The sequence below is a fragment of the Cyprinus carpio genome, chromosome A2, assembly GCF_018340385.1.
Source record: "Cyprinus carpio isolate SPL01 chromosome A2, ASM1834038v1, whole genome shotgun sequence".
Classification (NCBI taxonomy): domain Eukaryota; kingdom Metazoa; phylum Chordata; class Actinopteri; order Cypriniformes; family Cyprinidae; genus Cyprinus; species Cyprinus carpio.
Genome location: NC_056573.1, coordinates 6,662,287 through 6,678,103, shown reverse-complemented (window position 1 = coordinate 6,678,103; position 15,817 = coordinate 6,662,287). Strand labels below are relative to the sequence as shown.

The window sequence follows — 15,817 nt, the reverse complement described above, 5'->3', positions numbered from 1 at the left end:
CATTAGAATAATCAGAAACATCTGCAAAGTTTTAATTAGTTTACATGGTTATGACAACTAAAAATAACCTACAGGGAACGTTCCCTTTAGGTTATAAAACTAAAACTAAAAATAACATACAGGGAAAGTTCTGGGAAGGTTCTCTTTAGGTTATAAAATTAAGCATAAAACTAACCTGCAGGAAACGTTCTGGGAACGTTTATTTGCTTTCTTTATATCTTTATTTGATTTAATCCATCTGATCGCACAGGCGCCTCACGCACGCAAACAACATTAGTTCTACCGTTGCCTGACATTTCAGCCATTCATCATCAAACTAAAATGCAGTCAACCAAACAAAAGTTACACTGTTAAACTATTTTAGAAGGTCCGCTGTAAAACCAGCGTGCAGCGCCCAAACAAACATTTTTGCGCATGTGAAGGATTTTACACGGATATTAGAGCATGGCTGAAGTATAAAGCCATGTTTAGGCTACATATAATGAATAATAGTTAGGCAAACAAATGTTACAAATATGGCAAAAATGTAAACAGTTGGATTCTTGTGGTATAAGAAAGGCTCGTGAGCCCAATGCCGTGCTGTTTATAATAAATGCCAATAGCCTAACTTGTGTTTTATTTTATAGTTTAATATATAATTTTATAACTACTTATTTTTTTCTGTTCTGAATACCGTTAAATTTATAATATTTGTTGTAGAGTGAGGGAAACTAAATAAGCTGTTTACATTTACCAGTATTTTAATATAAATATAAATTACATAAATTAATGTAGCCTAATTGTTTGCAATTACAAGTTTAAAAGGTTTTTTTGGAGTAAGATCAATTTCTCTTTCATGAGTTTACTTCCTCTTTTTGGCCAGGTTTCGTTTCGTTTCATAAAAAATTTGTCCGCGCGGATCTGCGCTCGTTTCTACGTTAGACTGATAAATGAGGCCCATTGAGCTTTTTTTTCCCCGTCAGTTAGTTTCGTTTTTCTGTACGGGGTGTGTTCGTGAGAAGAAGCAGATTGTTTCCCGGGGAAGGAAACCCATGTAACAGTGTGTGAGGCAGATACAGGGCAAAGAAAAAACAGCTCTGCGTGACTGTCGCCCACTAAAATAATAATAATAAATATATCTAAAAAGAACCTGTCTCTCTCTGAGCGGAATTTAATAAAGTAAATTAAAGGACTAAAACACGAGATCTACGGCATCAGTATCCACAGCACTTCACTTTGAACAAGTAACAGGTGAGTTGCTGGCATGTTAGATTAATGCAGCATACACTGTAAAAACTTTGTCAGTTAACCTGTAACGTTAACATCAAAACTAATAAGACGGACTAAAGTTATATCAACGAGGCAGCATATTTTTTTGGTTAAGTCAGGTAGAAATAGATCCTTAAAGTAACAACTGCATGTTTACATCTGTGACAGTATCTATCCCATTGGAATCATAGAATTGCTATGTGATTGTTATGTAGGCTTAGGCCTATGTCATAGTTATTAATTTATGCATAATATTTCTTCACTTCAGGCCTAGTAGTGGAAAGTAGTAGTAAATAATACTATTTTATTTATTTTGTTAGTTAGTTAATACTGTAATTATTATAATGATGTGGCTCACTGAGTAATACAGTTATCAAAATAATTGACTGATTGTTTATTTGGTAATATTTAGTTTCATTAAATGTCCTTAAAATATGGTAAATTAATATAAAAGTATGAATTCACTTTTTTCCAGTGGATTTTTGGTATGAATGCATTATGGTTTACTGATTACTTTAAATACAAAAGCTGCAGTTTATATAAATTATTAATATTATATATAAACATTTTATTAATTAAACATAGTACATTAACTATGTTACAAACCTCCTGTATTCGAGTGGATTATCCTAAAATGTGTTTAGGAAGACTACATGTGATTTGCATTCTGCATCTGCGGTCCAACTTCACAGTTATTTCCTGACCTGAATTTTGTGTATTAATGCCATCCTGTTTGTTTTGTGGATTTATTAGCAATGAAAATCTTGTGTGGTTTAAATTCCATTCCCTACAAAGCATGGAAAAAAGAAGAAGAAGAAGAAGAAGAAGAAACATACAGGAAAATATTTGCTTAACTTGCTTTTCTGGTTTGCATGTTTACAGAGCGTAATTTGCAGTCTTCTGCCATGGCAACAAATAATGGTGAGTGTGTCAAACCTTATCATCAGCAACCTGATCCTGACAGGACTCTGTTAAATTGCTGTTATACAGTATATAACTCAAAGAAACACCCTGGCTTTCACATGACATTTAGAACAGTGTCAGTTGATGTTCTTTGGTACTCTTCTTTAATTCTCTTGATTTAAACCAGGTTACCCAATTGACCTCCAACCACAGAAAAATGCAATGGGACCAGCTATACCAGGCCAAGGTAAGGGAATCAGAGGAAATTTAGATTTTTCAAAATCTTATCTCACTTTCTCACTCCTCATTTTCTTCCCTTTGCAAGGTCAAGTGCCTGTAATGCCAGTTCCACAAAGACCCGCTGGCTGCCCACCAGGACTGGAGTACCTGACCCAGGTAGAGCTTTACTGCTGCATATGAACAGCACAGTATGCCACTGTAGGCAGAGATTGTTTTTGTTGTTGGTGTGTGTGGAATTAGATAGTATCTTCTCAGGAAATGGTGATTCAGCTTGCATTGGTTTCCTGTGCTTTGAAATGATATTGTAAATTACCCACTTATTGGAAGAACTGTGCATTACTTGTGAAATACTTTGGAAACACTTTAAAAATGAATATCATGCCATCTGAAGTTATAAAGATGGTTTTCAGCATGTTTTCCCTTTTTACAACACAGATTGATCAACTTCTTATACAGCAGAAAGTTGAGCTGGCTGAAGGTAATGTTGTGATGTTTGTTTTATTTTTTTTTTTTTTCTCCACATATATTATTTTAATATTTTGCATGTTTTTAAATTAAATGACTATTATGTCAACATAATAGAAATGAACTGACCCTGGTTACATTAGTTTGATCATACAAGCTTTACACATTGTTACATCTCTCCCATCTAGGATGTGGGAGCTAGTAACAAAGTAAAGAAAAAAAATAATTCAGTTAAATTATATGAAAAATAAATCTATTTAATTCTGAATAATGAAAACTTATAACAAATCACAAAAAAAAAATGTCCTTAAAGTTTCACAATTTAAAAAAAAGTATATATATGTGTGTGGGTGTGTGTGTGTGTGTGTGTGTGTGTGTGTGTAACCTTTTCATGTTTTCATTTCTATTGTGTTTCTGATGGATTTATTTGATATCTTTACTTCCTTTTCTTTTGTTTGGGGAATGTAGGGGGAGGGTGCCACTTTTGTTTGAACATCTTTTTCTTCTTTTCAAGGTTAGTTAAGGTGGGAGGGAAGTTCTTTGTAATTTATTTATTTTTATTGTCTTTTTTCTAGGTTATTTAGAGGTTTTTGGGTTGGTTACCTAAGGTTTTGTTTATTATGGCCGAGCCATCACCTGAATTCGTTTTCCGCATTGTTTTATATATTGTTATATATATATATATATATATACGATTTAGTTCAGATGCAAAACCCTCCTAAAAGCCATCTGAAATTTTCTTCTGAAATTAGCATTTTTATCAAGCTCCTGTGTTATGTTAAGTTATTTTCACTTTAATGGCAATGAGAAGAAACCTATTCAATGACATTAAAGTGAATTTACTGAACATAAACAAAGCAGCCGAATAAAAATGCTAATTTTAAAGGAAATTTTCAAAAGGCTTTTGCATCTGAACTCTTCATATATATATATATATATATATATATAGATATATATAGATATATATATATATATATATATATAATATATAAATAAATAAATAAATCAAATAAATATATATAGGGGTATATACAATATATATATAAGGGGTGCACAATAAATATCGGACCGATCAAGTAATGCGCATCTCGTCAGTAAAGCCAGTTCTCTAATCTGCGGTAAATTCCATCAGGTCCGTGATTTCACATAAAGGAGCTGTCACTACACAGAGCCATTGACAGAGCCAGTGACAAGCTGCGCAAATCCACGCTGATAATGAATGTGGATTTGCACAGCTTGTCACGAGATGCACATTAATTATCAGCCGATATTTATTGTGCACCCCTAATATATATATATATAATATAAACAATAGGCAATCATTCCAGCAAAGTCTCTCTGCACTCCACAGATCCACTGCTGCTTATATCTCTGCTCAAGAGTAAAAGTGTGTATTTTCATGTCCATGATTTTCATAGCAAGTTCAAAAACCTTTACCAAGTTTGTACAGTTCAGATGAAGTAAAAAGTTCTAAAAAAAAAACAACATAATTTTTCTTTTTTTTTTTGGTCAAAAATGTCAAAACAGCCCCATAGGGTTAATTACATTTTTATTTATAGGTTGAAAATACTGTATTCTCCTCTGGATACTTTTTGTCACTATTATAAGCACCTTAGCCACAATATTTACCTTGTTTTTGTGTAACATCTGTAATCTGTAATATTAAACTATCCAAACACACTTCCATTGAGTTAGAAAACAGCAAGGGCTTGTTTGATAATATTGCAGATGGCAACAGTTACCAGGCAGTTGCAAGGCAGGGCTTACTGATGGGTCAGTTAATGCAGTGGACAAAACTTGACAAAATACATGGATCTTACTTGTATATTTTTATTTTGTCGTATCACAGTTATATTGGGCTGGGAGACCAATAATAAGTACATGGTGAAGAACAGCATGGGGCAACAGGTGTTCTTTGTGGCTGAAGAAAACGACTGCTGTAATAGACAGTGCTGTGGACCACTGCGCTCATTTGTCCTCCATGTTCAGGATAACATGGGACAGGAAGTGATGACACTCACTCGTCCTTTGAAGTGTGGAAGCTGCTGTTGTCCCTGTTGCCTGCAAGAGGTAATACGTATTTTGGTTCATGAAGTCACATTCTGTTTTGTAACTCTCACTTTTATTCAGGTTTCAAAGCCTTTGACTTGAATCTCATGCTTCATTGTTAAAGATATTAGCTGGTTGAAAGATTGTAGGTTCAAACTAGATTAATGTAGATTGTGGATTTATGAACATCATTGTGCTGTTTGTGTAGAAAAAAAAAAGATGCTTTGGATAAAATCCTTTTACAATCCATACGTACACTACTGTAAAAAAGTTTGGGTAATTTTTGAAGAAATTCTCCTAACTATGATAAAAATTTCTCAATTTCTTTAAAAGTAATTAAAATTAACTTCTCAATTTCATTAAAAATAAATTCTAATTAAATAATTAAAATAAATAAAAATAAAACCTTATAATAAAAAAAATGATAAAAATTAATTAAATAATTGAATAACTAAAAAAATTGCCACTAACATGCACAATAACAAAAAAACACACTAATTAAAGTGCCACTAACATGCAGGATAATTAATACATACATACATACAAACATAAAATAGGAAATTATATCATGGAGAGGACCTCTGCAGATTTCAATGACTGTGTGTCAAGGTCAATAAATCTTTTAAAATATCAGGAAATTTGACATTTTAATGAAAATGCAAGGTAGCTGAGGTTGAGGTACTACCTTGATTTTACAGTTTTATTAATAATAATTCATAATTTAACATTAGACCATGTTAATGTTTTAAACAATTGCTGAATGAACATCCAACCTATGTGTCATGCTTTCAAATCATCTTCACCAATGTACTGTTACGAATGATGTGTTGCATGATGGGTACTCAGGACAGCCACCATCATGCTTGTGATTGAATTAAAATCCAACCTAAGAGTTGTGAATAATTATACAGAACTACTATATTTTAAGAATAATTATGCCTAAATTCAAATCACTGTTTTATGTGTCTTTACTGTCTTCCTCTTAGCTTGAAATTCAGTCTCCACCGGGGAACCCGATTGGATATGTGATCCAGAATTGGCATCCTTTCCTTCCTAAGTATACCATACAAAATGAGAAGAAAGAAGCAGTTCTGAAGATCGTAGGGCCGTTCTGTTCATGCAGATGTTGCGCTGATGTGAACTTTGATGTATGAAACATACAAGACAGGAACATTAATGACAGTTTGATAATTTAGTTTTTGATCTTGGTCATAAAACTATAAAACCATGTGATCCTTCCATAATACATGAAATAAAACATTGTTCATGATCATATTTTTTTTTTTTTTTTTTGTGTGTGTGTGTCTAAATAGGTTTTGTCCATGGATGAATCAACAAAGGTGGGCAGAATCTCTAAACAATGGACAGGTCTGGTGAGAGAAGCTTTCACCGATGCAGACAATTTTGGAATCTCCTTTCCTATGGATCTGGACGTGAAGATCAAAGCTGCTCTTTTTGGAGCATGTTTTCTCATAGTAAGTATAAATAAGGCATTATTAAATGTCAGCATATTTCTGGTTAGACCAGTTTATATTTTCTAATGTTCCGCTATATGCTCTGCGTGTTTCAGCATAGTGAATAATCTGATATTATTCTTCTTTTGTAGGACTTCATGTTCTTTGAACACAATAAATAAATTTATTTTCTGGATGTCATGTAAGTACATTAATATTGCATATGGATATTTTAAAATGACAACATGATTTGTGAATGCATAGTTTTAATTATTGTCTTTCAATTAGTATTTCAGGTTGAATTTTGAACTTCTTACTCTGAATATGTGAACCATGGATACAAATGTGGACCACTCAGCTAAAAAATATATTACACATATTACTATGTGCATTAAATTATAGAGTTTATTCATTCACTACTGTTCATGAGCCACCACTAGGTGACAGCAATTCCCTTCACAATAATCCGTATCAACAAAGTACCTGCTCTAAATGTATTGCCAAATAAATAAATAAATAACTACAAACTATTAAAGATAACTTTTTTATATACATACAGTCTAAACAGTCTTGTTGCAAGCAAAATGTTGATTGCTTAATTTTGCTCCATATTTGTTTTTGTTTGATTATTATAAATGGTAGAATAAAGTGTTATATATCAACATCTATTTCCAGTGTTTGCAGTCATTCTTACAAATGTGTTATAACATTTTCATTGCTTACACGTATAGGGGTAATGCATATTTTATTAATAATAAATAATGGAGATTAAAGTGCAATTATACTGATGATTCTAAATAACCTTCACAGTTTTATTTAGCACCTACTGTATGTCTTATTCCCAAAGTGCTCTTCAACTCCTCATTATGACTTCTTGGAATTAGATAATGAATAACAATTTAACTTTTTTACCTTTGCTTTCTTGTTATGTTTACGTTGCTCAGCAACAACACCTCATTTACAGTCCATAAGAAAGCTGAAAGTTTGCTTTACCTCAGAAGGAAACATTCAAAATGATGCTTGAAAGAAGTCCTTAGTCTTATTCCTTGTCATTTCAAAGAAGAAAATAGATAATTATCTGTAGACTTTTTACAAAACTTTTATATTTTTGCAGTAAATGACAACTGACACCACAAAATTCACCTTTCACTTCTAGAATGCTGTACTATGGTTGTCATAGCACACTACTGTACATTTTTATTCTACTATTTGTGCAGCAAATTTTCTGCATGCATACAAAATACAAACATCTAAATTTCAATTTAGGTGTGCTTTATTGGCATGACAAAAACTGTACATTTGTATTGCCAAAGCAGCTGCAGCTGGGCTGCTTACAAATAGTGCACACATATGTATTAACAGAAAGAAAAAAGAATAATAGTAATAATAAAAATATATAAAAAGTATTAAGCATGTAGTGCAAAATGAATTAGTGTAAGTTTATAAGTTAGAAATAAAATAAAATAAGATATAGTATTATTTTGTGATTTGTTTGGGTTTGCCAGTGAGAGATGTAGTTCTGTTTGATTTGTGCAGTAATCTGATTGATTCTGATCTGATGCATACACTCTCAGAACAAAAGAAAAGGTATAAAAGTTATCATCGTGACAGTGCTCTTTCAAAAAGTATAAATATGTACCATTTAGGTATTAATAGGGTTAAAAATGGTACAAAATTGTATCTTTAGAAAAGGTACCGCCCCAGTGAAAGTAAAGGGGTCATCGGATGTCCATTTTCCACAAGTTGATATGATTCTTTGGGTCTTAATGAAAAGTCTGTAACATAGTTTGGTTAAAATTTCTCAGTGGTAGTGTAAAACACATTTTTTACCCTGTCAAAAACAGCTCTTACCAGAGCAAGCCGTTTTGTAGCATTTTCCTTTCAAAATAATGAGCTCTGCTGACCCTGCCCCTCTTTGAGCTGCTCTCAAAGAGACCGTTTACTTTAGCCACATTCATCGTGAAACTTGCTAATTAGCACATTGTTAGGAAAGGTGATTTGCAAAGATTCATTAAAAAACCTTATGCTCACTTCTTCTGTAGGTGAAGCTTTTTCACAAATGATTCATGCGAACATAAACACATTTAGGTAGATCGAAACAAATGTAATCCACTGCATCTTCAGTGGCTCAGATGTCAGGAGTAAATGATGACTTCTATGTTCATTATTATATCCAACATCAGAACACCTCAGTCGCTTAGGAGACATTCTTGTCTACATTTGCTCAGGTGGTGAAACAATGGTGGACTGATGACAGCTCACTCAGGGCGAGTCTAAGGTAAGACTCCAGTCCAGTCTGTGCTGAAACACTAGTGTGAGCCAAACTATCGTCGGAGGGGCCTGTCTGCCAAAGACAGGCATCTGAGATTGGCTCGATTTGGAGGGGTAAAGATTTTAGTAGATAAAAAAAAAAAAACCTGGGTGGACTTTTATCATTATAGGGTGGTTGTGTACACACACTGCCCACACACATTTCAGTTCGAACAACTTGTAAAAGTGCATGTAGTATATGATGACCCCTTTAAGTTCCTGTCTATTCAGTTAGTGTTTGTCGGATCTCGTCTATGTTTTCACGTGTGCTAATCCTTCCACCTTCTGTGTGGAATATTAAAGATAATTTTACCTTCATCAACTTCGTGAGTGTTTTGAGTACACCTGATTGTGACAGAAGAGCTGACCAAACAGGAAGTTAAGCAGCGCGTTTCCCCTCATTTGTTTTCCTGTTTTTGAAACTTTTATTTTTTGTTTATGGATTGTCCCAAATTCCTTCTCCTCCTGCTGGATCAGGGGGAACTTGCCCTCGAGGACCACACCAGACTATTTCTGGACCATACCAGCTACTCGGACAAAGAGCTCTGCTCATTCTACATAGTGAGCCTCAACACGGTGTGCGTAACGTGGTTGTCTGAAGACGGTCCTTGAGGGAATTTCGCCGCCTTTGTGGAGTAGGTACTGGTGAGAAATGGATCTCTGTTTACCGTCTGCCACGCTGATGAGGATTTCATCAGCCCCACTCCGGACCCAGAGCCAAGTCAAATACCACCCCGCTGCGTAGAATAACAGCCAGAGCCCACCGCAGATGGACAGCCAGCAACGATGGATGATAAAGTGGATAGGGATTTAATTGACATTTATGTAGAACTACCCAGTCTTCTTCCATCATCAGAAATCTCTGTCCTGTTATGGGCAAGGAGGCCGTTTTTTAACAGTCTGTCTGTCCTATCACGACCATGGAGGTCGTTCCCCTATCTCTGGTGCTCCCAGTGCTGGGAGTGGCCATATGGTGTGTGTGGGTAGCACATACTATCCCTGAACCCTCAGACTCAAAACTCCACTTGCCTGCCTTCCTGCCTGCCCTTCGCCGTCCCCTCCGTCCCTGCTTTGTTTTTGTTACAGCGCAAAGTCGCACCTGGCCTGAGGGGAGTACTGTCATGATCATGGACTTTTAGTTTGTTGTCTTTTCTCTTGTTTTCCTGTTTTGACCTAGTTTTCCCTCGTGTCTGATTAGTTCATTCTGTTCACCTGTGTTTAGTTTATTATCTTAATTTGCCTGTATTTAAGTTCATGTCTGTTCAGTTAGTGTTTGTCAAATCTTGTCTGTTTTCACGTGTGCTAAGCCTTCCTCTTGTGGATTCATCTTCTGTGTGGAATTTTAAATATAATTTTACCTTCATCCTCTTCATGAGTTTTTTTAGTCCACCTGAGTGTGAAATAAAGCACACTTTGTGGGATAACATTTCAGCTTTTCATTTCAAGTGTGAGAAATGAATCTGAAAAAATATCAACCATAATATTTATTTCTTAGATGATAACTGGACTCTACTGAAGTTATGTGAAAACAGCATAGCATATTTCTGGATGAAATGAATGCCATTGCATTATGTGTGCTGTATCACATACTATTTTACAATCAAAGGCAGACACACTGGAGCTGAAATTCACTGACAGTGATGTCAGTTAAATGCATTATTCCTGTCTACCTGCATTACTCTAACCTTTTTGAAGACTGAAGCATGCCATCCTAAACTGTCCACTCCACACTATTAAAAAATTATCAGCAGTAGCAGTGCATACTGTGCAGTATGCAGTAATCTATTATCCTGTTCTGATTATCTGAATAGCAATGGAAGGTCAAGACATGTGCATAGCACTTAGACCTGAAGACAAGGACTGTTCAGCATTGACAAAGACTAGATCAATTTGCCCAACCATGAACAGGTTCAATATAACTTAAAGCCAACAAAATGAATTCAAGATTGACATTTTCTTTACGCATGTACTTTCCTGATTTTCCTTTCTTTTGAGCACAATTAATGTTATGCCAAAATAAATTAATAAAAGAAGAAGAAAAAAATGAATGAATGAATAAAGTTTGCCTTTGTAGAAACCAATAAAATTTAATTTGCATTCAAAATTCTAATTTAATTACTACACTACATTTCAATTTTCATTTTTTTGACCCATTTATGTTTTCAACTCTTGTCATCAAACCACAGGGCTATAATTTGGTATTTATTGAAGACTGTTTCCACCTCAGAGTAAAATAAATAAATACATAAAGAATAAAATAAAAAGAATAACTGAGCCACTTTAAATCTTTCAGTATGATTTTATTTGTTGTTTTTGTGACTTTATATATCACAATGTGATTTTTTTGTCATATTTGTGACTTTATGTCGTAAATTGTGACTATATCTACAGCTTTATATCTCACAATGTGATTGGTCGTACTTGTGAATTAATATCTTTCAATGTGATTTTATTACTAGCATTTGCCATTTTACATTGTACAGTGTGACTTTATATCACTTAATGTGATGTTACATGATGTATTTGCAACTTTATATCTCAAATTCTGACTCATCACTTTAAACAAAATATTTGATATTACACACCTTTACACAAAAATATCTCTTATTATATAATACACTACTCACAACAATACTACATTACTTCTATTTATCTTCACCTTATATATATATATAAAAAAATTACTTTTTATCTCTCAGTATGATTTTATTTCTAATTTTTGTCACTTTATATTTCACAGTCTGTCAGTGTATTTTACAATGTGACTATTTCTCAAATTTCATGTGACTTTACATTTACAAATCTCACAGTGTGTGACTTTATTTCTTATTTCATAATTACCTATCAGTTCCGGATAAAATCAGTTCCAGTCTTACATTTTTCTTTTGAATATTCACTTTTACTCATAAATGTTAAATTACAGAAGTAAAATATTTTTTTGCAAACTTACATTTACAATAAGTCTATTGGACAAGACACTTGTTTCAACAGTAAATTCAAAGGTATTTTAAGCCTATATCCTTTTTTATATTTGAGTTGATTAGTATACTAGGTATAACACCAATGTAAGTCAGTTTTGCATGTTTAAGGAAGAAACCCTCTTGCTCCTCTGGAGCCGGCTGTAGAATTCCAAGCTGGGAGAAATAGTGGTAGCAGCGCTGTTGGATGTATTTGGTTTGATCAATAATGGAGGACTCATCTGCTGATGGAGGTGCTGAGAGACCTAGACAGCCTCTAATGAAAGGGCTTGATTGATGTTGTGCTCTGATGTGTCTGTGACAGCAGCCAAGGGCTTCACCTCATTCAGCTCCACCCAAAACTCACCACTGTTCACACACACATTCACATACAGCCAGGGCTGTAGAAAGGAGGGTGCGAGGCCCTGTGCGAAGGTTGTACAGAACTTTAACATGCATCTGATCGTGATGCCGTGCTCACTGACATGCTTACACATGAATCACGGTCATGCACACGCTCATAAGAATTGTAAGATCTACTCTATAATAATAATAATAATAATAATAATAATAATAATAATAATAATAATAATAATAATAATAAAGCAATTAAATAAGTAAATAAGAATGCTAAAATAAGTTCTAGGTTTGTAGTTACAGTATGAAGTAGTAATCAATTTACACTATTTGAAAATAATATATTATTTTAAAAAAGTGCACATTCACTCTTATTCGTATGTCTAATAGTTGAAAACGCAAACGTCTCTTGTCCCGTTCATTTATGATTTACATAAATCATGGTCACATATTTTCAATTAAAAACGGCGAAATCTTACTCCAAAAACACCCGTTAACCTTGTAATCGCAAACAATTAGGCTACATTAATTTATGTAATTTATATGTATATTAAAATACTGGTAAATATAAACAACCTATTTAGTTCCCCTCACCCTACAACAAATATTTTAAATTTAACTGTATTCACACAGAACGAAGAATGAAAAATAAGTAGTTATAAAATTATATATTAAACTATAAAATAAAACACAAATTAGGCTATAGTGGCATTCGTTATAAACAGCATACAAATGTCAAGCAAAATTGAAACGGCATTTTTTTTTTTTTGCCATATTTGTAACATTTGTTTGCATAACTATTATTCATTATGTAGCCTAAACATAGCTTCATACTTCACTCATGTTTTAATATCTGTGTAAAATCCTTGCATGTGCAAAAATATTTGTATGGGCGTTGCATGCTGATTTTACAGCGGACTTTTTAAAATTAAACAGTGTAAATTTTATGTTTGGTAGACTGCATTTTAGTTTGATGATGAATGGCTGAAATGTCAGGCAACACTAGAACTAATGTTGTTTGTGTGTGCACGAGGCGCCTGTGTGATCAGATGGAATAAATCAAATAAAGGTATAGGCTAAAGAAAAGAAATACAATGCATTAAGAGTGTCACAAAAACGAGCAGCCTATACTTAGTTTATAATTAGCCTATAGTTTTTTTTTTTCTTTTGTTAATCTGTTAATTATATTATAGCCTGTTATATATTTTGTGTTATCCTATTTATTTTAATCATTTTATAGACTTAATTTCTGTTTTTCTCCTTTCACAGAAGCGCTGCAGGTGCATGATGAGATGATTGAATCCTCATGGTCTGTGGTTTTTGCTGCTATTCGCACATATAATTAGCTAAAGCCCCGTATACCCCCCCCCCCACCCCCCCCCCCAAAAAAAAAGACATTTTAATTTTACTGGTTAACCATCAACTAATAAGCTTCGTTTGGCGGTCAGGAAAATAAAAACAAACAAAATGCTGTCGTTGTACAATTCTCCACCATATTTACTATGCTGTGCGCAAGTACAGGTAACTCAAAAACTTGCGTACACGAGCTGAGACCAGATGTGAGGTTTGATCGTAGCCACTGCTCACGTTCATATTGATAAATTCCAAGTTTTGTGTTGAAACGACCATAGGCCCAATTTTCTGTCGTACGTTTGTTTCGTAAATGAGGCCCAATATGTATGTTAAAAGGTTACTCCACCACAAAATGATAATTTTGTCATTAATCACTTACCCCCATGTCGTTCCAAACCCGTAAAATCTTCGTTCATCTTCGGAACACAATTTAAGATATTTTGGATGAAAATCAGGAGGTCCAGAAAAATATGAAAAGCATCGTCAGAATAGTCCATCTGCCATCAGTGATTCAACCGTAACGTTATAAAGCGACAAGAATACTTTTTATACACAAAGAAAACAAAAATAACGACTTTATTCAACAATTCCTCTCCTCTGTGTCTCTCCACATCAGCATAGCGCCATTTTGGCAATTCTGAGCAGTACGCAGATGGCGTACGCTCTTCTGTGTCAGCCACGCTGCACCAATGCGCTGTTTTCATTCAAACCAAAATGGAAATACACATAAAAAACGTATCCTTGTGGAGCGGCTGACATTGTGTCAGTGTTTTAGTCACAAGAACAACAAAGTGATGAAATGCACTCTGTAGAGCAGTTTGTCCGTTTAGGGCTACTGTAGAAACATGGTAGTGACTTCCATGTAAGGGGACCCGCTGTGTATGTAGATAAAAATTGCTTAATCTAAGGTGATAAAAACATAACGGTTTCTTGAGTAAGGTCTTTATACACCTCTGAAAACATAGTTATGTATATTATATTGCATTTTTGTAAATAGATCATTGTAAATATTATACATTGCACCTTACAGAAAGACGATAATAACTGTCATATTTTTAAATTTAGAAAGGTGCGAACAATTTCATTATCCAGTTTCCTGGATGACAGCCAGATTAACCAATAATGATCAAAGCAATAAAGTAAAACAACCAATAGGAATTGTTTCAGCGTGATAACGCAGCGAAATGTATTAAGTTTTAATGTTGTTAATGATGATAATATTTAACATATACCTTTAGATTTTAGGTATCATGAATAGGTAGAATAGGTATCATGATTAAAATATTGTAAAATGCTATTAAAATAATAATAATAATCTTTAATTTAATATAAATAATTTAAAAGGCAGACATTTATTTTGTATGCTGTTGAAGACATTAAGTTGATTCAACATATAGATCTTATTTAAAGAAAATATATGTTGATTTACAAGTGTTTTTGTTAACCTTTTTCAATCATTTAGCACTAAACAACAACTGTCATTATTTCAACCATATTTCAATGTTGAAGGTCGGTCATGTGCCGGCTGGGAATAAATAACAGAAACAGTAGTTCCTTAAATAAGTTAATACAGAGTTCTTACGTTTTAGACAAAATATTGCTAGTTATGCTGTTTGTTTTTCTCTGTCAATGCAAAAAGCTCAAAATGAAAGCCATAGCAAAACTATGGTTCATTCCTGAATGATTTCAACCCAGCCTTATTCGAAAAAGTAACTATTTTACAATTTCATATTTGTACAGTGTGAATTGTATGAAGACTAGTGTGTTGAATCACTTATTTTGTTCCTGAATAAATCAGCATTTTGAATAAATCATTCAAATAAATGACTCAATAACCACTTCTCCCACTGTGCCAAAAGATAATAAGAATGGCAAGGAATAGTTATAGTAATTGGGTCAGAATTGACAGTTAAGGATTATGAGTGATTAATGACTCACTCATAAAAACAGCCACTTGTTGCCTTCTACTGGCAAAACAATGTAAACTGCAGAAAATGTCACTGAAAAATCCCCACCACCAGTGATACAAACACTCAGGCACACATTTCTTATTAGTCACAGGTGAGTGATGTAACATACCTGTCATCCTAACACTACATAGCATTTTATAGAGAGAGGAAGACTTTCCTTAACTAGTGTGCAGCTTCTACCTGGATGATGCAATGGCTGTCATAGTGCACCACACACCAGCTGCCAGTCGAGAGGGGACAGAATGTTGTAGCCAGTTCATGGAGGGTGCTTGTTAAGAGACAAAAGTGATAGAGGTGTAGTCATTTTGAGGAACACCCTGTGATTTCCAATGACCACAGAGTGAGCAGCAACCTTTTTTTCCCCCAGTGAGTTCTCCCAACTCTGCTAAACTTCATTTAGTAACCAGTAGAAAGCTACAGGTTAATAGCTGCTAGACAAACATTACATATAACATATTGTCCGTGGACTTCCCAAGTTAGTGAATTATGCTTCGGTACATGTTTTACATTA

The 15,817-nt window shown here is 34.0% G+C and overlaps 1 protein-coding gene across 1 annotated transcript; it reads left to right on the top strand.

Annotated features, from left to right (window-relative positions):
- Positions 1-881: 881 nt before the first annotated feature.
- Positions 882-7,027, top strand: LOC109083078 (phospholipid scramblase 1-like). The gene is made up of 10 exons (XM_042770752.1): positions 882-1,230; positions 2,131-2,169; positions 2,339-2,398; positions 2,477-2,547; positions 2,827-2,869; positions 4,706-4,926; positions 5,892-6,053; positions 6,219-6,380; positions 6,512-6,561; positions 6,648-7,027. The coding sequence occupies exons 2-9, from the start codon at positions 2,154-2,156 to the stop codon at positions 6,539-6,541; spliced, it is 765 nt and encodes a 254-aa protein (XP_042626686.1). The 5' UTR covers positions 882-1,230; positions 2,131-2,153; the 3' UTR covers positions 6,542-6,561; positions 6,648-7,027.
- Positions 7,028-15,817: the final 8,790 nt, after the last annotated feature.

Excerpts from the sequence above, each read along its gene's own strand:
- LOC109083078 (XM_042770752.1), top strand. Across the intron at positions 2,870-4,705 it reads GAAAGTTGAGCTGGCTGAAG|TTATATTGGGCTGGGAGACC; the intron begins GTAATGTTGTGA and ends GTCGTATCACAG. Across the intron at positions 6,381-6,511 it reads TTGGAGCATGTTTTCTCATA|GACTTCATGTTCTTTGAACA; the intron begins GTAAGTATAAAT and ends CTTCTTTTGTAG.